The sequence below is a fragment of the Spermophilus citellus genome, assembly GCF_964194105.1.
Source record: "Spermophilus citellus genome assembly, chromosome: 3".
NCBI classification, from domain to species: Eukaryota; Metazoa; Chordata; class Mammalia; order Rodentia; family Sciuridae; genus Spermophilus; species Spermophilus citellus.
The window spans coordinates 55,514,660-55,536,972 of record NC_138184.1 but is presented as its reverse complement, the minus strand read 5'-3'; the positions used below and the strand labels follow the sequence as shown (position 1 = coordinate 55,536,972).

General features: G+C 44.3%; 1 protein-coding gene across 3 annotated transcripts in view; it reads right to left on the bottom strand.

Moving 5' to 3' along the window:
• The window catches only part of PTPRG (protein tyrosine phosphatase receptor type G), a 715,161-nt gene that overhangs the window by 146,141 nt on the left and 546,707 nt on the right, over positions 1-22,313 (bottom strand). For all 3 annotated transcript variants that reach the window (XM_081285863.1, XM_081285862.1, XM_081285864.1), the window contains exon 6: positions 16,053-16,119. In XM_081285863.1, the coding sequence (XP_081141989.1) occupies positions 16,053-16,119 (67 nt within the window). The remainder of the gene's footprint in view (positions 1-16,052; positions 16,120-22,313) is intronic.

Sequence of the window (22,313 nt, the reverse complement as noted above, 5' to 3'; positions counted from 1 at the left end):
TACAAAACAGAGATGCTAGAGCCAAGCCCTGTGGATCTGAATCCTGACCTTAAAGGTCTGACCTACAGGGCTGGGGTGGCTCAGTGGTAAGGCATTTGCGGAGCATGTGTGAGGCACTGGGTTCGATCCTCAGCATCACATAAGAATGAATGAATGAATGAATAAAAGTTATTGTGTCTATCTACAAGTAAAATACTTTTTTTTTTAAAAAAGTGTCTGACCTACAATAAGTTACCAAACTTCTCTGTAACTTTTTTTCTTCACCTGTCAAATGGGATGGCAATACCCACCTCCTAGGGAAGTTCTATTAAATAAGTTAGGAGACATTAGGAGAGTACCTGGCAGAGAGTATGTGTACATATGTGCTTATTAAATAAATCCTGTTATGCTGCGTGTGGTGGTGCACACCCATAATCCCAGCAGCTCAGGAGGCTGAGGCAGGAGGATTCCAAGTTCAAGGTCAGCATTAGCAACTCAGAGGGAGACCCTGTCTCTAAATAAAATATATAAAAAAGCTAGGGTTGGGGCTCAGTGGTACAGAGCTGGATTCAACCCCCAGCACCCAGGAGAGTAAATAAGTAAATAATTCCCATTACAAAAGGCTAGTGGGTCTCCATATCCAAAAGGCTAGTGGGTCTCCATCTCATCCAGATGAGAGCATTCCTCCCCCAATCCTAATTAGCAATTCAAATTCCAAACATGCCTATTCCAGCCACTTACCAGTTGGGAAAAATATTTGAAACACTCTACTTATACCACCATTCATGCATTATGCCATAATTAGCAGGTACTATGCATTCCTAGATAAAAGAATTGAAAAGGAATGAATCTCATCTTCCACACGTTCAAGGATCCTGGGTGCTGTATGCAGACAATATTATATTTTAATAATTAATTGTTCATCAAAGGAAAAGATGAGGAACGGGGACGTTAAATTCAAAGTTATTCAAATTATGAGGATGAATAATGCATGGCTTTTATATTAAATACACACTGTATGAAGTAGTCTGAGACTCACCCAACTCCTTCTTTCATTTTTAAGCATTTTGAACGACAATGTGAATAATCAGCCAGGGGAGGTTTATTTGGCAAAGGAATACCTTATTTGAATGCAAACGGGGTCTATCTGAAGATGATTAAATTTTTCTTATCAATTAGGAAATTCCGTCTGAGGGCTTCAACGTCGTTGGTCAACCCTTCCACCCAGCTCGGCCCTGCTATCTCCGCAGTTTCCTTTCCACATTAAATTCTATCTGGCTGATTCTGTTCAATTTTCTTTCTGAGAGCAGTGCCAGGAGGCAATTTTTAATTAAAGAAAATTTGAAAGATTCAAACATGCGTAATTGGATTAAAAATGTGATCATTAAAACATTAGATGATAATCATCTGATTGATTGCATTTTTTTTTCCAGTGTGTTAATAACTTAATATTCTCAATGCTTTGGTTGCAATAGGCAAAGAGAAGGCTCTTGATAAAACGCGGTGCACAGTCGACATACAGAAGAACCTGCAGGGTCATGAAGAGTGTGCAAAGACCCCCAATACGCACGCATACACGGTCATCAACGTAGTACCCTGGAAGGGATTTGGACAGAATATGGGCACTCCAAGTGGAGAAAATGAACATCACTCTCAATTTCGGGAAACAGCATTGGAGGCCAAGCTTCTGTTTTTAGCACAAGGATTGTTTAGTTTAATAAATGTCTCCTCCCTGGCCCCTGCTTTTTATGTGTGGATTTTTTTTTTTTAAAGAAAAAGCAATTTATTTTTCCTTAAAGGCTTAAGATCATTCAGGCTCATCCACATCTCCTTTCTGATTCTTAGGTACAGCCAACTTGGCCTCTGGGTTCCATGAGTGTACTACCCCAGGGCCTTTGCACTGGCTCTTGGCTCTGCCTCTTCCATTCATGGCTGGGGTCAGGATTCATGCACCTTTGCTGCTGGCAACATCTTGGTATGTGAATGTCACTTTTCTTCTGGTTTAAATCCTGGCTGCAGTGGGGAAGCAAGAGGGCCTGTAGCCACCTGGGAAAACAGGCAGAGAAAGGCTAGTGCACAGAGCTCGCTCCTCCTGGTGTGTGGCTGGGCAGCCACAAGTCAGAGGAAAGAGAGAAGGAATAGTCTCAAACCCCCAATTGAACAGGTTCAAGGATGCTAATCACCAGCTGGGTAAGTATAATTGATAATTTGGCTAAAAACCGTGAAAAGGTCATGGAATGGGGGGGGGGGGGGGGGATACACTAGACACGGGTCGGCAGCTCTGGGCTGAGTCTAGATCTGCCATGCACGCACTGTGTGACCTGGGGCAGTCCTGGGCTGACAGCTGGCGACAGGAGGGCAGGCCAGGCATAGACGGGAAGCAGGAAATACGGACACAAGGGCCTGAGGACCAGAACCTGGGGTTTAGCATCGTGGCACTGGGGGAGGCTGGAAAATAGGAGATTGTAATTAAGATGGGGCAGGGGCCTCCCCAGGGGAGCCTGGAAGGAGGGAATTTATGATCTACATACAAGCAACAATGTCTGGTCTGTGTAATTGGTTGCTTATTATCAGAGGGTGTTTCCTAAGGAGCATGAGATGGGAGGGAAAATGGGGCTGTCCCGGGTTCAAGGAGCAGGCTTCTATAAGGCTCCATGGTACCAGGAACAGGTACCAGGCTTAGGTCATGACCAGGTGTCACTCGGGAAATCCCCCAAGAGTCACAGAGAAGTGGAGGATGTCAAAGGGACTAGAGAATAAATAGAGTCAGGAGAGACTGGGACTTTGGTGTCCTCAAAGGATACTGGTTCCAATTCATTTTAGAAACAAAGGAAATGAGGTTAGAGAGGGAAAGAGACTGCCCCGAAACCACACAGCGACCTGAGGAAGGATTCTGGGTCTCCATTGCTCAGCCCTGGGCTCTTTCTAGTGCCTCACTTTAGACCCCTGGGCTCTTGGTGGCTCATCTGCAGAAGATGTAAACATGATCAGCTCAGTGAAGACTTAGAACTTAAAAAAAACAAAACAAACAAACAAATAAACAAAACAAGAAAATGAATCTTGACACTGCTCCAATTGAAGTCTTGCAGAGCCTTCTCAGTTCATTTAGGATGAAATCTAAACTCCTCACCATGGCCCTGAGGTCCTGTCTACCTCTGTGCAGGGTCTCTCCCCATCTCCCCCTGGCTGCCCACTTGCTCTCTCTGCCTGCAGGGCTCTCCATCCCACCATCTCATGGGTGACATCTTAGCATCTGGGTCTCTGCTCACCACTGCCTGAACATCCACCCGAGGGATGTCCCCTCTGCTATCAACTACCTACGTCCACCTACTCCATTCATTTCCTTTGCTGCTTCCATTAACTTGTTTACTGTCTACTCCAACAGCCCAATTACTGCACCAGGGCCAAGGCCTCTGTGTATACCTAGCAGCTAAAATACTCTGTTCCTAGAACAAAGGAGGTACCAAACCAACATAAGAGAGGGGGAAAAAATGCACATAGTAGCAGTTGGTGCATTTAAAATAACCCCAAATCCAAGATCCTCCATTTCTTCAGTATCTAAGTCAACACTAGTCACAAGATGGTTCGCTATTTCAAAATTCATCGATAAAAGTTATGTGTTGCTCGTTAAACAATGACTTGATAGGAACTCAAAGATGCATCCCGATTTTAGAATTGCGAAGAGAAAGACTTGCAAGGACAGATGAGAATCATAAGGATAGGATTCAAAAGGATTAATGACCTAAGGTCTCATTGCCTTTATAAGTCTAGAAGAAGTGGGGTCCAGAGCTTGTCCTATGTGACTGTGGTGAAAGATGCTCCCAGGAGCAGGCAGACGCATTGATTCTCATCTGTTGATAAAGACTAGGTTTTCCAAGATGGGTGTGGTGGCGCACATCTGTAAACCCAGCAGCTCAGGAGGCTGAGGCAGGAGGATTGAGAGTTCAAAACCAGTCTCAGCAATTTAGCAAGGCCCTAAGCAACTCAGTAAGACCCCGTCTCTAAATAAAATACAAAAATAGGCTGGGCATGTGGCTCAATAGTAGAGTGCTTTTGAGTTCAATCCCTGGTACATGCCCCCCACCACCACACACCAAAAAAAAAAAAAAAAAAAAAAAAAGACTGGGTTCTCCAGCCTCAGTTTACCCTTCACTGGCCTGGACCCCAAGACTCCATCCCACACAGTGGAATACACAGCAGTTTTCCTTTGCCCAGTTTATACTTCTGGTGCAGAAACTGGGTGCCAGGCCCTGCCCTGGCCTTTCTCTACATGAGGTCTCATAACTTAGGGAACAGGTCGAAATCTTCTCAGGGGTGCTGAGAACTCCCTCAAGGTCACGGCTAAACAGACCCAGGCTTAATTTGTAGTCTGTGGAAGTGGTTAATAGCGGTCTCTTACCAGGCCAGGGCTCTATTACATACAGCAGGAGCACATCTCCTGACTGACACCCAGCACAGTGCTTTATAGAGCAGGTCCTTTATAAGAGCTGAAAGAAATGAATCGAACCAAAGCACTAAGAAACTCTTAAGTCAAAAGCGGGCAAAGTATGGCTTATGGGCCAGATTTGGCCTCATGCCCATTTTTATAAATTAAGTTTTATTGGAACATAGCCATGCCTGTTTATGTATTGTCTGGCTGCTTTGGGTCTAGAAACACAGAGTTGTTGGGAAAAAAAGAGAAATATACAACTGGCAAAGTCTAAAATATTTGCTATCAGTCCCTTGCAGAGAAAATTTGTTGATCCCTGCTTCTATACAAAGAGCAGGCAGCAACCAGAAATATCATTTGAAGTCAGACACAGTAGTGCAGGCCTGTAAGTCCCCTGGCTTGGGAGGATGAGGCAGGAGGATCGTGAGTTCAAAGCCAGCCTCAGCAACTTAGCAAGGCCCTAAGCAACTCAGGGAGACCATGTCTCTAAATAAAATACAAAGTAGGGCTGGGGATGTGGCTCAGTGGTTAAGTGCCCCTCAGTTCAATTTCTAGTATCAAAATAATAATAATAATAATAATAATAATAATAATAATAATATAAAGAAGAAAGAAATGTCATTTGAGCATCCATAGGGCAAACTATATGTGGAGGGAGAGGCCTAGAACTTGCTTTTGCTTCTAAGAAAGTCTCCACCAGTGTGCAGTGAATTGAAACTCTATTCTCACCTTCTCCACAGCTACAGTCTGGAGAAAATTTCCAAAGGCACAAATAACTAGTGTGGTTATGGGTCTAGGCAAGGGTCTTGGGGAGAGCAAGCCCTCCTGACAAATCAAATCCTTGGCCAGTGCGATGGTGCACACCCATAATTCCAGCCACTTGGGAGGCTAAGGCCCTAAGCAACTCAGCAAGATCCTGTCTCTAAACAAAATATAAAAAGGGCTGAAAGGGCTGGGATGTGGCTCAGTGGTTAAGCACTGCTGGGTTCAAGCCCTGGTACCAAAAAAAAAAAAATCAGATAGCCAAATTCAAGTGCCCAGAAGTACAGTCCAAGTCATGACATAACCCATTGTGCTAATTTCAATGACATCGAGCTTCCCCGACTTTATTAATGGTTTCCATTGACCAAGTGTGGCATTTTCATATGAGAGTTGGTATGTGAATAAAATATAGGTTGGCATCAATATTTCCAAGGAGAAAGCACACGAAGGTCACCATCTTGTCAACAACTAAGGAAATGAATGTGACATTTAAATGACATGAAGTCCTACATGGACACAACCCCACTATCCCCACGGAGCAGTACCAGGGTCTTCCCCACTCTCCCTGACCAGGTTCTGGTGACCACCCCGGACATGATGTGTGCATTCTTTCAGTTCACTTTTGACACCAGTCAATGAGTTAATTCACAAAGGAGACCTAAGATGCACAAGAATTAAGTGATTTTGACAATAACCTGGAAGCCAGTCGATGCTGGTGCAGCAGAGGAGAAAGAAAATAATACATCTCCAAATCCTAAAAAAAAAAAAAAAAAAGAACTGGATCCAAACCGTGGCTACATTGCAAGAGTTGAGGGAAATGAGCTTATCTCACTGAAATCTCAGTTCACCCATCGACGACACAATGGGACTGAGAATGCTTATCTCACTGTGTGCTGCTGGGATGGACAGGCCTGTTTACAGGGCACCTGGGGGCTGCTTCTTCCTTTCACCCACTTTCTTGTTTTGCTTGCTCTTTCCCTGGATAGCAAAAGAAGAGAAATCCCCAGGATAAGCCGTTAAGGTTGCACTATTATTACAGCGAGCAAAACACACAGAGGTTAAGCAGTTTGTGCAGACTGTACCATTAGTTCAGATCAGGAATGATATTGAAAGCCAGAACCTATGTTCTGGGCCACTGGACAGTGCCTCTCCTATACCAAGGTGACATAAAGAGAGCATAAAATCAAGGAACAAACCATCTCTGTATCCCCAAGTACTTAGCAAGGACCTTTGCAGTATACTCCTGAAGATGTATTTTAAAATCCTCTGTGCTTCACATTTTGTTAAAGCAAACAGGAGAAGGCATCTGCCTGGCCTCCCCTAATCATGTTCAAATAATAAACTATTAACAAAGAATGCTGGATGGGTGAGAACCGGCCCCAGATTCAAATCAAACTTAAAAGGAATCACTTCTGAAGTCTTTTTATGTCTTGACGTTACTGTGAACAATGCTATAAATGATAATAGAAGTTGCACAGCATCCTATTTCCTGGCCTTGGCTAAGGAAAGAACTGGAAATAGCTCACAAGTATGGTCATGATTCTGATACACCGAAATCCAGGAAACTGTGGAAATGGCTTAGGTCTGCCTGTTTCTAAAAGATTTTGAGATCAAAAGTGTTCCGATAAGTATCAGTCCTTCCTGGATCTGTTTGAAAGGGTATGAGCCAAGGCACTGGAGACCAGGTACCGCCTATTTACAGCACACTTCAGGAAAGTTCCACGTAATTAATGCTGCACGCATAAACTTCAAACAGGAAATTTTGTTGTGCATTATTGCATTTGAAATTACCAGTCTTCTGTAGATGGCTTAGTATTGGTTTTCCCATACAAAAGGGAGAAAACAATTTCCGAGTTTCCTTCTTTAAGACAAAGATGAAAATGGACCCTTCATTCACTTGTTCAGAATTTACACCATGATGTGATCAAGATCAAAACTGAAGCCAATCTCTGTGGAGTCTGTCAGAGAGGAGCCATGGCCTGAATGGGTATTCTCATTGTCCTAACATTAACAAACCACTTGGGGAGGGTGATACTGTTCAGCAGAGCAAGCACAACAGCTACCAGACAGATGAGGCAGGCGGTGGACTTTTTCTGTAAAGGGGCCAGTGAGAAAATATTGAAGGCTTTGCACCAGAGAGTCTCTAGGTCACAACTACTAACGCTGCCACCAAAGTACCAGCAGACAATACATACAGAAATGAGTGTGGCTGAGCAATAAAACTCTATTCACTAAAAACAATGTGGGCCCATGAAGATGTGAATACATGAAATTACTTTGCAGACAAGGAACATTGATTTTTGAGTACTAAGAACAGCCAGGACAGAAGAAAGAAAAAAAGAAAAACAAACGATTCTAATAAGACTTTCCCAAGAGCAAGGGGGATCTTCCTTTCACCCTCAGTACACTGACTAATACTTACTGGGCACTTGATGGGTGAAAGGAATAACAGACTCTATGGTTAAAGAAGCTTAAAGTTCATGTGCGAAGAACGGGGAAGAACTCCTCAAACAACATCAACTCATCTCTCTGCTAGAATCTTCTTGCTGTTGGATTATACAACCCAGGCTACCATGTCTGTCTCCTAGGTTAGTTTTTTCCCTGCAGGTCCCCTGTTCCAGAATCTGTCCTCTTCTTCCAAAGTCCTTTCAATATATTTTCAGGAACTCTAGCCATTTAGTCTCAGACAGACTTTTTAATCACTGGTGACAGTTACAATAGTGACAAAGGAACAGTCACGGGGGAAGGTCCTATGACCTCACTGACAGCATAGTTCAATGGTAGAGCACTTGCTAGGCATGCACAAGGCTCTGGGTTCAATCTCCAGTCCCATTTAAGAGAGAGAGTGAGTGATCGAGAGAAAGAAAGTACTTTTTCACTTGCTCCTTTAAGAGACCATTTGATGTGATTCAGTCAATGCTGAAAAAAGTGTGGGGACCTGACAAAGGAAGAGGGGTAATGGACTGTCTGGTTGGGCCTGAGATGGGTGGCTTCTCCAGGTGTGACTCTGGGGCAAGCTGCCAGCCACTGCCTGCTTTGTGTGCCTGTTTCTGCCATGTAAACCAAGGCAAGACCAGAGGCTTCTAGAAGGCTCCGTGATGCTAACTAGAGCTCATCTGGACCTTCCCCTCACAGGGCAAGCTCACACCAGCACTGCAGCAGCGAGGGGCCTTTTGCTTCCAGACCTGTCACCACCCCCTCCCTTTGCTGCCCATTTCCTTCTTCTCAACTCCACAAGGAGATGCTGGCATCCAAAGTCATCTTTTAATGACACAATCCTGAGGCAGCCGCAGCTCTCTCACTGGCCTGCAATCAATTAGCAGAGAGAACAAACAGCCTGTCAAGGGCTGTTACAGCACAAGTTTTTAAGAAAGTCTGGTGGCTCTTGCTGCGTTGCTCACTGTGAGGCCACCTGGTACTCGATGTGTCCCACAGGGGCACGCTGTCTGCGTCTCTCACTTTCTTGTGCTAATCTTTGCCTCTTTTAACTGTGAAACGGAACCCACAGGCAGAAAGGCATGCAAAACACACATGTAGGGCCGGCACACGGTGGCACACGCCTGTCATCCCAGTGTCTCAGGAAACTGAGGCAGGAGGATTGTGAGTTCAAAGCCAGCCTCAGCAACTTTGTGAGGCCCTAAGCAACTCAGAGAGACCCTGTCTCTAAATAAAATACAAAATAGAGCTGGGGATGGGGCTCAGTGGTTGAGTGCCCCTGAGTTCAATCCCTGGTACCAAAAAAAAAAAAAAAAAAAAAAGGTAATAATAATAATAATACCCCCAAAATGTAGCACTGTCAAATAATCTTACAGGGAAACCTAGTGTAGGGTGACCACTTGGAACTGGAGGGGACCTGGCTTCCTCTACAGGGCCAGTCCTTCCTATCCCATCCCATCCCCAAGTAGTAACCACCATTCCCATTTTGAAATAATCATTATTGACTTTCCTTTTAGTTTTCCCTCCCATAGCTTCCGTTTCCTCATTTTCAAACTCATGTTGAAGAACATGCAAAAATGTACTGTTCAGGATTTAGTCTCACATGCTGAACAGAGTGTTTCTTGGGTGCACCATGACATTAGGCTCTCTGTTCCTTTCTATTGTATGACTATAGGAAGTCGTATTGATCCAGTCTGCGAATGATGGATTTCTAAGGCATTTTTATATTTGGGAAATTAGAAATTAACAATGCCACAAACATCCTTGGACACATTTCTGGGTATACCTATGTTAGATCTGAGTTTTTTCTATTGAGCAGGACTCTTGGACCAAAAGAGCTGAATACTACCAAGTGTTTCCAAAGCCTGGTCTCCCTAACTCATTTCACAGTCATCACGAGAGTGCCTGGCACATACATACTTGCTGGTGCTTGACTTGTTTAGCATTTTTAATATTTGACTCTCTCATGCATGCTGCTGGATTTTTTTAAATCTTCATACATGAGAGAGCTTTGAGAAATCCATGTTTAACACATATATATGGGCTACTCTTTAACTATTTTCCAAATAATCAAATCACAAATCGAATGGGACTGTGTGGTAAAGATTTATGACTCCAATGTAATCATCTTCTGGATCAAGATATATTTTTAAGCGGAGTGTGGAGGCATAAGCTTGCAATCCCAGCAGCTCGGGAGGCTGAGGCAGGGGGACTGCAAGTTCAAAGCCAGCCTCAGTAAAAGTGAGGTGCTCAGCAACTCAGTGAGACCCTGTCTCTAAATAAAACACAAAATAAGGCCAGGGATATGGCTCAGTTGTTGAGTGCCCCTAGGTTCAATTTTAGTTACCCCTTCCCGCCAAAGAAAGATACATTTTTATCACCACCCTCCAAGAAAATTTCCTTGAGTCCCTTTTGTATTCCACTATTCTGACCTTTAACACCATGGGCTGGTTTGGGCTGTTCTTAAACTTTACATAAATGGAGCTATGTGGTATGGGTGTTTTTGTTTTGGGGTAAGTCAGTAGTTCATTACTTTTAACTGCTGCATAGTATTCCACTGTATGAATATACCACAACCTGTATTTCTCTGCTGTGGTTTTGGGCCAGTAGAAAGAAAAAAAGTTCACATGCATGAGTCTTTGGCTAGGTGGACATGTCTCTTGATAGGATCTACATATGGCATTGCCAGCCAGGATGGATGGCAAGGTCGATGTGTAACACTGGCTGTCAAAGGTACTATATCATGTACACCTGCAGCATAGGGCTGGTTTCTTTCTAAACAGTTCATCCTGCCACTACCATGATGTGACACGAAGCCTATTGGCTGCTTCAGTAGAACTCAGAGGATCGCCAGGTCTGCAGACACCCCACCTCTCTATGGTAGGAAGCTCAGTCTTGGCTGGTGTGATGGACGGGGGTGGGGGGAAGGAAGTGAGAAGCACCCACTCTTACCACTACCCGGAAGAACTTGGTGGAACAGTTGATACATATCTGCAAATAGACCTTCTTGCTTCCCTTCCCTTTGTACAGGGGCCTGTGCTGAACGCCAGCCACCCCAAGGCTGTGTCCATAGATTTGGTAGGAGATGGTCAGTGTCCCAGGGCAGGGGCAGGGGGGAGGGGGATGGGAGAAATACCTCCTAGGTGAGCCCAGGTAATAAACTGGTAAGTCAGAGAAACTCTTCTGTAAGTTCTGATCTTGTCCAGGCCCTGACTTCCATTTTTAAAAGGAAAAGCTCTCAAGAGCCTCATTTGGGGACATTATCAGAAGGGTGTTTTCAGTGACAATTTATTTGTTCTTTCAGTGATAGCTTTCTTGGAAAAGCTCGGGGAGGGAAGGAGGGAGAGCAGGAAGAGCAGCTGTTCAAAATGACCAGTGGGGGATTCGGCTTTTTTGGAGACAATTTCTTGCTGTCCCCCCTCTCCCCCATTCCCCGAGGGAGAAAGCAGGCTGCCTCCAACTCACAAAGGTGTCAGGTCCAGTGGAAGGGGAGTGGGAGGGCAAGGAGGGCCGCTGGGAAAAAACGGACAAATAGGCAAAGCTGCTCGACCAAATCACCACCGCTACTGAGTTTCCTTTCAGAAACAGAAAAGTGGTCATTTTACATTTGGGAGTACACACACCTGCACACGGACCTCTGGGAGTTCTCTGGGTGGGTGCTAGGAAGAGGACTAGAAAGCATGTAATCCAAAAACTAGAAAGAAAAAAAAATAGATACTTATACTTTTAAATGACCTTGAACAAAATACACCTTTCTTAGCACTGTCCAATTGGGTAACACTAGTAACAAAGAAAGACAATAATTCCATGCCTGTTGCATACAGGTTGCTTTAAAATTTTCTTTTTTTAAGAATGGGTTTTAAGCCGGGCACAGTGGTGCATGCCAGTGATTTGGGAGGCTGAGGCAGGAAGATCATCAGTTCAAAGCCAGCCTCAGCAACTTTGCAAGGCCCTAAGCAACTCAGTGAGACTCTGTCTCTAAAAAAATATAAAAAAGGGATGGGATGTGGCTCAGTGGTTAAGCACCCTGGGTTCAACCTCTGGTACCACCACCACCACCACCACCAACAACAACAACAAAAGAATGGGTTTTAAGCAAATCGGGGGAACTAGACTCAGTTCTGGGGAAACAATGTTTACACAGATGTGGCCACTCATAAGGGCTTGCAAAAGAGAGACAGCGCAAATAGCTGAATTTGACTTCACTGTACTGCATTCACAATTTGTCCCTAAATCTCTCCTCTCCAGTGGATGGTGGTGGTAGGGCAAAGGAAATAAAAAATACATTTTAGGGTTTCCATCTCTTCCTCTGTGGATGGAAAGATAAAAAGAGAACCAAGGGCAAATTACTTTATTCCACTCTCTCCATTTTTCTGCATGGTGCTCAAGTCTGTCATGTTCATAATTTACTCACAAAAAAGGAACCCATAAGAAACAGCACTTCATTTGGCCAAGAGTCTTCTAGGGTACCTCTAGCCAGCACCAGAGAAGCAAGGTCACAGAGCTCAGAGCCCCAAACATACCACAGCCTGACCCACCAGCACACACCATCATCCATGCCGGTGGTGCCTGAACCCTTCCTGCTTGGATGAGCTCTATGCTTTCTGTAGATCTTACTGACCCAAGTCTGAGTGAAGTCGGCTGCTCCCCACTCTAATCACCTGCTTAACTGTGGCTCTTCCCCAAGAATCTGTCAACTCCATGGGACGGATCTGTACACTCCTGTGCCCAGGTTTGTGGTATGTGTACATTAGTAACTCTGGACAGAACAACTAGCGCCATTTATAAGAACTGCTGAGCATTTGAGAAGAGAGGAGTATCATGGTTTGAATGTGAGGTGTTCCCCAAAAGCTCATGCGAGAATGTTCAGAGGAGAAATGACTGGGTTATAGTCTTAACCCAATAAGCAAATTAATCCCTGATGGGATTAACTGGGCTGTGGCTGGAGGCAGGTGGGTGTGGCTGGAGGAGGGGGCATTGGGGGCGTGGCTTTGGGGTCTCTATTTGTCTCTAGAGAGTGGAGTCTCTCTCTGCTTCCTGATCACCATGTGAGCTGCTTCCCTCCACCACACTCTTCCTCCATGATGTCCTGTCTCCCCTCGAGCCCCGAGGAATGGGGCGGGCTGTCTATGGACTAAGATCTCTGAAACTATGAGCCTCCAGACAAACCTTTCCTCTTGTATAGTTGTGTGGGTTGGGTCTTTTAGTCACAGCAGCGGAAAAGCTGTCTAAAACAAGTATCAAGGAGAAAACCCTCCAGGAGTGCGATCAGGCAGGTTCTCTGGAAGGACGACAGAGCTCTGTACCCGACAAGGGAGTGCACCTGAGATCTTTCCTGCAGAGACAAGCTGCACATTCTTGACCCCCAGTGCTCACAGTGAGGCCCATCTCCAGGATGCTCCAGTCCAGGACTGTACACAGTGAGGAACAGACACGGGGTTGTTCCTGTCCGACTGGGGTGGGGCAGCCTGGTTCTGGCTCCTTCTCCTCACTTGCCTCCCTCCGTTTCAGGGTGGTCACACCTGCCGATGAGTCTGGACGCCCTCCCTCTCTCCTCCTAGTCCCTCTCCCCTTTCTTCTCCCTCTTGCATTTAAAAAATCCCATCCTGGCACCTGCTTCAAGGCCGACTCTGATGACCAACCACCAAGTACAGTTGGCTTCGAGGACCAGATTACTCATGGTGCTCTCAGTTGAAGGAACATATTAGATTCTTTTTCTTTTTTAAAAAAATCACTTAATGAGAAATTAACATTCTGAGATATGACTCCCAGAGCTGAAGAAATAAAAGCTATTTCTGATCTGCGACAGAAACCCATATTGATTTCTTTTCCCTCTTTACAACATCTCTATCATCATTCCCAAGCCAGAGTCTCTTCGAAGGGCACAATTATTTATGCTCCTTCAAATTAACAGATCATACAAATCCCTCACAGACCTTCCACGGCAAATGCAAGTTCTTTTAAGCTATTTTAAATGTCTATTCCCTTTCAGATAAGTGAGAAATTCTTATGCCTTTCTCTTCTCAATGGAAGCCAAACTCGAGGAGGCTTTGGTCCCCCTCCTCTTAATCTGCTTTTCTATTTTGAGATTTTTATTGAGGAGTTTCTATGTTTCCTTGACATTCCTCTGGCTAATAGTTAACTGAGCACCTACTCTCTACCAGATACAGTGTGCCATATACTTATGTAGGTAAGAAATGAATTAATAAACAAGCAAGAGCCAGGCATAGTGGTGCATGCCTATAATCCCAATAGCTCAGGAGGCTGAGGCAGGAGGATCTCAGGTTCAAAGCCAGCCTCAGCAACTTAGTGAGGCCCTAAGCAACTTGGGGAGACCCTGTCTCTAAATAAAACATAAAAAGGGACTGGGGATGTGGCTCTGTGGGAAAGCACCCTGGGTTCAAACTCTGGTCCCAAAAATAAATAAATAAGTAAACCAATCAACAAGCAAGAACATTCCAGATGTACTTCAGTGCTTTGAAGAAAGAAACTTGGAAGATATAACAGACAGTGAAGGAGATGGGAAGAGGCAGGCAATCTGACAGAATAACCAAGAACTCACTAAGAAGGCAAGATCTCAAATAAGACCTGAAAGCATAAAAGTGAGATCAGACTGGGTACAAGTGAGGGGAGTTCTGTCCCCACAGAGGAAGCCACCACGGCTGGGAGGTAACAGGAGGAGGGGTCTGCAGCTTCCTTCCCTTCCCTTCCCTTCCCGTGACAGCTGGCCTCGGTCTGCCTTCATGTTTGCTCTAATTCCACATCTGCACAGTATGGGGGCAAAGCAACCTATTATTGCTGAATAAATAAATGAACTTCCTTTGTAGGGAATTATTATTATTGTTTTTGGTCCTGGGGATGGACCCAGGGGTGCTTAACCACTGAGCCACATCACAATCCTTTTAAATCCTCTCTAAATAGAGACAAGATCCTGCCAAGCTGCTAAGGCTGGCTTTGAATTTTCGATCTTTCTGCCTCAGCCTCCCAAGCCACTGGGATTACAGGTGAGTGCCATCGTGCCTGGCTGGGAATTATTCTTTACAAGTCTCCCGATTTCTCAGCTAGACAGCAGGGTCAAAGGCACAACCCAGGCAACTCTGCTGCCATCCACAGCCAGTGAAGGATTCTCGAAGGGAACAACTTCTGCTAAAGGTCTGTATCTCTCCTTCAATCCATCCTTGAAATGCTAAGCCCCAAGGCAAGGGCATTAGGTGGGACCTGTGGATCTGAGATTAGGTCATGAGGTCAGAGCCCGCACAAATGAGATGAGTACCCTTTCCTGAAATTGAAACTTGGGGAGAATCAATGGAAACTTCCCAGATTGGGATAATTTCAGACACTACACTTCCATTTGCATTTGGTTTATCACTATTACCAGCTATACAATGGAACAGTTGGCAGAACTGATCAGTTATTCCTAAATCCCACTTAAATGAACCCTCATAACTGGTTCTAGCTTCCTTGGGAGAGGGAGAGAGGGAGAGAGGGAGAGAGAGAAAGAGAGAGAAAGATAGAGGGAGGAAGAGAGAAGGAGAGAGAGGGAGGGAGGGGAGAGAGAGAGAGAGAGAATGAATGAGAATGTTTGCTAAGCTCTACAGAGTTGGTGCAGGTCTAATGACAACCCTCTCAGAGGGTGTGGAGACACGTTTTTGTCACAGTGGGCTGGGGGTAGGGAGGGGGAAGGAGAGATTTACTAGGGTTCCTAATGCTATTTCTGCCAATGTCTTTGGAATTCTAATTAGATTATTAAAACTTTGCAAATCACTGCATTAGATGAAGACTCCACACCTCCCCGAGACAAGGATACTTTTGAAATTAGAGGATCTCGATGTCACAGGTAATGAGGGACTGCCCATAATAAAACTGCAGGGAGATTCCTCCAATAAAAACCAGTTGGAAAAGACAGAACCCATTCATCTTGCTTTCTCTTCCACTTTTATGCCTGAGGAGAAGATGCACGCCCTGCACAACATCAGTCTAGCCTTTTGCAGTCGTAGCGACTACATCATGCTTGTTCACACGCTACGAAATTTAATGACCTATCCTGGCGACTTATTTTTGTCCCACCCTAAACCTAAGAGGCAGATCGAAAAAATTTATAAGTGGGAAGACGCTTCCAAGAAGAACATTTTTAGGAGAGAGATGAGACAAAAGACAGGTGTGACCCAGTAGAACAGCATCCCTTAAGGCGTTTTGATTTATAACGTATGCATTCAAAAGTGGTGCCCAGAGAGAAACAAATGGATTCCTGTTAACCCAGACCCATTTGCAGGTAATAAATGGGCGTGCCCTTTACCCATCAAATAATGGCTCTAATGCCCTTCAATATCAGGGGATGAGAAATGGGTGTCACCTTCTGTCCTCTGCAAGATAACCTGTTTCCTCTAGTGGGGGACTCAGAGCCCTACACATTCCAGCAAAAGGAAGTAGATTTGGCTTTACTTACCATGATGGACGACACCCTTCAACCCGTGGATAATAGGATCCAGTGCAGAATTATCCCTCGGACTGACCTACATGTAAAGGAGACATGATTGGTTAAATCTATTCTGGCATCAGATACAACAGCCTCAGTTTAATCTTCTAAAAAGAAGGTGGGGAAACAGATGTGATCTACCGAGGCTCTTAGGTCTCACATAGACCCAGGCTCGCACCAAATGCAGGATATTTATGACATAATAAAATCAAGCGAGGAGGTCTAAATCAAAAGAAAGAAACTTCGCAGAATACATAATAACCAGAGAGACATACCATAGTCCTAGCAAAATCTTAAAGGCAACTGCAAGACTTTTTTCTGCTTCATTTTAGCCCGATAGGCTAAATAGTCACTGAAAGAGAGCCATCCATCATCGACTGAGGATTTCAATACCTTCTGGGGTTTTTCCTTCTCCTTAGAAAATGCATCTGTTCCCTGCCAATGGATTCTCCTTGAGAAGGACCCCAGGCCCTGGAAAAATGTCACGACATACGGGGCATTTGTCAGAGTTACTCAAAGCAAGAAGGCAGGGGAAAGAGCTCCAAGAGGCAGTGACTCTGCCTGTTTCCCTGTGTGAACTTAATGCTCCCAATACCAAGCCCTCCTTGGACTTGTCTCATTCTTCCCCTTTACTGCCCCTCATCAGAAATTCTCAATCTTGCCCTTTCTAGAAAATTAACATTTTACCAGCATATTCCAAGTTTTAGATATTTTCCTTAGAATTACATTAAATATTTACAAATGGAATGATGTCTTGAAGGTACTTCAAAACAATCCAAGAATAGACAGCAGGCAGAGCGAGCAGGGTACTGATGCAAAAAGACCTTCACCTTGGGTGATGGGTAGAGATGGGTAATGAGACTTTTTTTTTTTTTGAAACCAGGGATTGAACCCAGGGGCGTTTAACGACTGTGCCACATCCCCAGCTCTTTTCATGTTTTGAGACAAGATCTCACCAAGTTGCTCCGGGCCTCACTAAGTTGCAGAGGCTGGCTTTGAACTTGCCTCAGCCTCCTGAGATGCTGGGATTACAGGCGTGTGCCACTGCATCTGGCAATAAGACATTCTCTCTACTCTTGTGTATGCTTAATTTTTTTTCCCAAAATAAAGAGCTTTCAAAATTCATTATTTGTGGTCAGCACAGTTCCGGTCTTTAATTTTTTTTTCCCTCCAGGGATAGTATTTGCCATTAATCCATTTCTTACATAATGAAGTTATGCGGTCACAACGAACCTTTCAATGTGTGGCAAGACCCAATTTGATGTTTCAAGTTAGTTAATTCAGAGGAATCCAGATCCATCCCTAGATGGAATTCTACACTGACTGCCAATTTCCCACACTCTTTCCTCCTCTTACAGATGTTCCAGTGGGGAACTAGTTTGCACTCTCTGATAACAATCTATATCTGGTACATTTCCTTCTCTTCTGTGCTTCAGCATCACTAGGTAAGAGCTATGTCTTCCAAATTATACATTCCTAAGGGGACACCGACCATGCTCAAAGACATTTTTAGGTGTCACTACTCAGGGTGGACAGGGAAAAGGAGGAGAAAATGTTGCTGGCCTCAAGTGATGAGAGGCCAGGACTATGCTAAATATCCATGTGCTCAGAATAGTACCCCTGTAACAGAATCACCTGGCCTGAGATACCCCTGGTGCAGGGGGTGAGGGTGGGAAGCCCTAGATAATTGCTGTGTGAGTTAACAGTGATCACACCCTAATGTCTTAGTTATGCCTAAATTCAAAACAGAGGTACTATTATGCACAGAATTGTATTTATACACTAATAAAATAATGTGGACCTTGTGCTATATCATAAACACTACAGGTATGGGGAAAAGAAAAAAGATCAACAATTAGGGACCCAGTATAGCAGTCACAAATGTAGGATTCTAGGAGTTGGCATGAGTGTACCTCCAAATTGCCTGAGGACAAGCTCAAGCCAGGGTTGGTACGGGTTGAAGCATCAACATTCATGAAAGGTGAACATGCACAGAATACACCAGATCAAAACTGTATTTGAAGAAATATTGTAATTTGCACCTTAGCCATTGAAATTCAAATACTTGGCCAAAATAGAACTACAACTCAAGAATGCAAGAGAAGAAACTCTAACCAGAGAATGTGGCCAAATTTCAAAAGTCCTGAATACAAGAAAATCCCAGAGAAAGATCCCATGTCAAGTCGAAGTTGTAGGTGAAAAACAGAACCATAATTAGGTTGAGACGAGTGTCCCCATGTGGCACTACTGGGAGACTGGTGGAACCGTGAGGAGGTAGGGTGTTGGTGAGGGATGTGGCCTTAAAGGGAACTGGACTGTCCCCTTCTTCCTCTAGTTTGGCTTCCTGGCAGATGAGGTGAGCTGATGTGCTCTGTCACATACTCCTGTCACGATATGCTAACTCACCTCAGGTCCCCCAACACGGGGCCAATCAATCATGGACCTGAACCTCCCAAACTGTGAGCCCCAATGAACCTTTTTTTTCCTAAGTGAATTATCTCAGGTGTATTTTTACAGTGATGAGAAGCTGACTAACCCAGGTGGTCTCTTCGACTCAGTCTGGTGGAGATATTCATGCCAATTTAACTACCTGTAGTTACACTAATATCTGTCACTCTAAATTCTTCCCATCCGGGCCACAGGCAATGCTGCAGTTTGATTTTGATTTTCCTCCATCAAGAGTGTATAACAATTTCTCCTCCCTTTTGAAATCCAGTTGTCTACATGACTTGCTTTGGCTAAGGTGAAGTTACTGACCGTCATACACACGGGCTCAGACCACCAAGGGAAGAATCCCAGGTTGATCTCCTGGAGGAAGACAGAGCCCTGGGAGCAGACAGAGACAGTCCCTGCCGAGGTCCTTCAAGACCCACCGGTTTACCAACTACCAGACGGGTGAGTGAGTCACTCCAGGTCATTAAAGCAGGCCCCAACCACAAATAACCAGCTGGCCTATCAAATCATGAAATAATAAAATGACTGTTGTTTAACTAACTGGGATCATTTGTTACAGAGCAAAACTTGGCTATTGGAGCTTCTAGGTCTGTGTATAAAGGTAGAGGTTGGGGGATACGCAATATCAATTTTCTTAAGTTATTGCTATGGTTTATCACAGAGACAGCTCATTAAGGTTCTATACGATAAGCCTGATCAACTCAGGTGTTCTTCCAGAACTGTTACCCTTCCTCTACCATGGTGACCTTTCTCAGATACAGTAGTCTCCCCTTATCCATGTTTTCACTTTCTGCAATTTCAGTTACCCAGAGTCAATTCTGGTCAAAAAATATTAAATGGAAAATTCTAAAAAGTAATAATTCTGAAGGTTTAAATTGTATACTGCTCTGAGTAGCAAGTTAAAAATCTCATTCCATCCCACTCAATACTGTCTGGAATGTAAATCATCCCTTTGCCCAGTGTATCCACACTGTATCAGTTACTTTCCCGTTAGTCACTTAGTAGCCGTCTTAGTTAACAGATTAGCTGTCATAATACTTGTGTTCAAATAACCCTATTTTACTTAATAATGGTTCCAAAGTGCAAGAGTAATCATGCTGGCAATTTTGTATTTGGCGGACACAACATCTTAGTTTGTATGTGGTGCTGAGGATCGAACCGGGGCCGCACGCATGCCAGGCGAGCGCGCTACCGCTTGAGCCACATCCCCAGCCCCAATCATGCTGGCAATTTTGTTAGAGTATACTTTATAAGTGTATTATTAGTTACTATTGTTAGACTCTTACTATGCCTAATCTATATCTATATTATGTATATATAAATATATGATACTATATATATACACAAACACATTATATATATATATATATATATATTTAGATTTGGTACTATGTGGTTTCAAGTATCCACTGGGGTTTTGGAATATATCCTTTGCAGAGAAAGGGAGATTACTGTGTTGGATGATCCATACAAAATGAGAGGGGATGTATTATAGTTAGAGGGACACTTGAATGCATTTAGTCTTGTCTGATGATATGAAGTCTCAAAGAAAAGTATCCCTAATCCTCCATGACTGACACCCGCTGATAACATTTGTAGGCCATGCAAGAGAAAAATAACCAGGCAACCCAATCCAAGTTCAATTTCAGTTCACTTGTGCTTACAGCATTTCATTCTTTGTACAACACTCAGATGTGGCCTCATCTGAGCTCAGAGGCCTGACCCCAGATTCTAAGCGAACTCATCCATGGAAAGCCCTCAACCCTGTCCACTCTGCCTCACAGCCTCAACTTCTCGGTTGGGGTTGAAAAGATGGATGAGGAGAAAAGGAGAGAAAATGAAGATAACTGGCTGGTCAAAGACATTTACTGATAATACTGAGCTCATTCTCCAGGCAAGTGTCTTGGTTCCAAATCTCTGGGTGGGAATCCAAATAGCATGCTAATCAGTAGATTTGTTCCAGTAAGGTACAACCCTAACAGAAATAATCCCTTCCACTTATTGTTTCAATCAATTTGCCACTTAAAAATTTGTGGACATAAGCTAAGCCATTTGGGCAGCTTTTAAATACGGCGACAGAAAGAAAGCAGATTTAGCAACCCGCGTTTACGTTTATATTCTGTTCTCTGCCCAGAGTAGACAGGGCAAGGGAGTGAAGAAAAAAATGGAATCCTCAATCAGGCACACATCTGGGGGGAGCTTCAGGGTCCTCATCTGTACAATGGGAACAAGATCTCACCCCATTCTCATGCAGACTGAAATATAAGGTATAGACTCAGGATAATGGTGAACAGAAAGATAGCATCTGCCCAGGGATGGATAGCATCGAGCACCAGGTTAACCTAAATTGTCAAATTTAAACGAATATCAAACAACAGCATTTGTGTCCCTGAGCTTCTCAGCATGCTTGGCTCTCAAAGTGAGGCCTCTTTGAGCTCCAATTTCAAAAGATCCGAATTTACGTTTTATTTGACATCCACTCGATTTTGTAATATGCTGCTCCTTTTAAAACCACATGAGGACTTTTCCTGGCTCTTGAAACTTGCCTCCTCCACTTTAAGATCAAAGGAGTTACGCAGTAATCCCGAGAAGGCAGCAATTGCACAAATGAGCTTAAAATGGTGGGGGAGAAACAGGTAACGCCCCTCTCCCTGCAAAACTTAGCTCCTGCCACTTCCATGTTTGAGCAGATTTCTGTGACATGAGTCATCTTCAAAGAGATGGCACACAGACAGGACTGAAGTTTTCCAACTTGAACCGAAAACCTTCAGTCTTTAGATATACCCCAAATGCACAGAGACATGGCAATAGAGAAAACTAGGACATGTAGGTTTGGACTGAAGGCCAATTTTCTTTCCTCCTCCCTCCTTCTTTTTTTGTGCCAGGGATTGAACTCAGGGGCACTTAACCACTAGGCAACATCCCCAGCCCTTTTGTGTATTTTATTTAGAGACAGGGTCTCACTGAGTTGCTTAGAGCCTTGCTAAATCACTAAGGCTGGTTTGAACTCACGATCCTCCTGTCTCAGCCTCCCATGCCACCGGGATTACAGGCATTCACCACCGTGCCCTGCTAAAGGCCAAATGTGTATACATGTGGATGAAACAGAAACTTCATAAAAAATCTTTCCACATCACAGCTCACCGTATGGATTCAACCAACTATCAAATTAGTAGCAAACTTATCAATAACCTCTAGAGACACGCTCCCAATCCAGAACCTATGGGAGGGCTTGTGTTTATTTCCACTAGAGCCCAGTGAAAAGCAGACATGGAGGCCCCATCAGACCGCACGAGCTTGCCATTTCCTTTGCCTGCCCCCTGTGCCATTTGGCCCTCATCTGGGATCCTAATAATTTTCAATCTATCAAGTCCTGGCCATCTGCTAAATAGGACGGCCAAGAGAACTGACTTGCCTTGAATCCGACACTACCAGCTGCTCCGTTAGACCCATAAACCTCACATCCAGCCAATATCTTCTTGTGGGAAAAAGGATTTATGCCTGCTGTGGGTGGATGGCCACACCATTAACCATGGCTACAGGGGAAGGAATGGACAGTAGGACCAGAGATTCCACACAGCCTTTCCGAATCACAGAGATGATGATTCACCCACACCAAGGTTTAGCAGGTTCCTATGTATTGAGATTTAAAACCACGTGATCAGGCTGGGGATATGGCTCAAGCGGTAGGGCGCTCGCCTGGCATGCACGGGGCGCTGGGTTTGAGCCTCAGCATCACATAAAAATAAAATAAATATGTTGTATCCACTGAAAACT